Source organism: Cariama cristata, unplaced genomic scaffold, assembly GCF_000690535.1.
Source record: "Cariama cristata isolate BGI_N322 unplaced genomic scaffold, ASM69053v1 scaffold20522, whole genome shotgun sequence".
Classification (NCBI taxonomy): domain Eukaryota; kingdom Metazoa; phylum Chordata; class Aves; order Cariamiformes; family Cariamidae; genus Cariama; species Cariama cristata.
In genome coordinates this window covers 522-759 of record NW_009602366.1, presented here as the reverse complement: position 1 = coordinate 759, position 238 = coordinate 522, and the positions used below count along the sequence as shown (strand labels likewise).

Below are 238 nucleotides of genomic sequence, written 5' to 3'. Positions count from 1 at the left end.
CAGCCCCCGCAGCATCCACAAAGTGTGCAGAGAGGAGTCAGTCCTGCTCCTTCCCACCCTCCGCTCACCAGCGTCATGTGCCTGGTCTGGTTGCTGTAGCCGGCACCGGTGAGGACAGCAGCCCTGACGTGCTCTCCGCAGAGCGCGGGCGTGTCCTGCAGCCAGCTGAGCAGGCTGTGGGCGCTCTGCCGGGTTTTGGTGAAGACGATGCCACGGGAAGCACCCAGGGGCTGGAAGT

At 65.5% G+C, this 238-nt stretch overlaps 1 protein-coding gene across 1 annotated transcript in view; it reads right to left on the bottom strand.

Annotated features, from left to right (window-relative positions):
* DHX58 (DEXH (Asp-Glu-X-His) box polypeptide 58) overlaps window positions 1-238 on the bottom strand; it is a gene marked incomplete at its 5' end in the record, with an annotated part of 2,727 nt that overhangs the window by 2,016 nt on the left and 473 nt on the right. Inside the window, one exon of the mRNA XM_009694751.1 lies at window positions 69-230. Within this exon, the coding sequence (XP_009693053.1) occupies window positions 69-230 (162 nt within the window). The remainder of the gene's footprint in view (window positions 1-68; window positions 231-238) is intronic.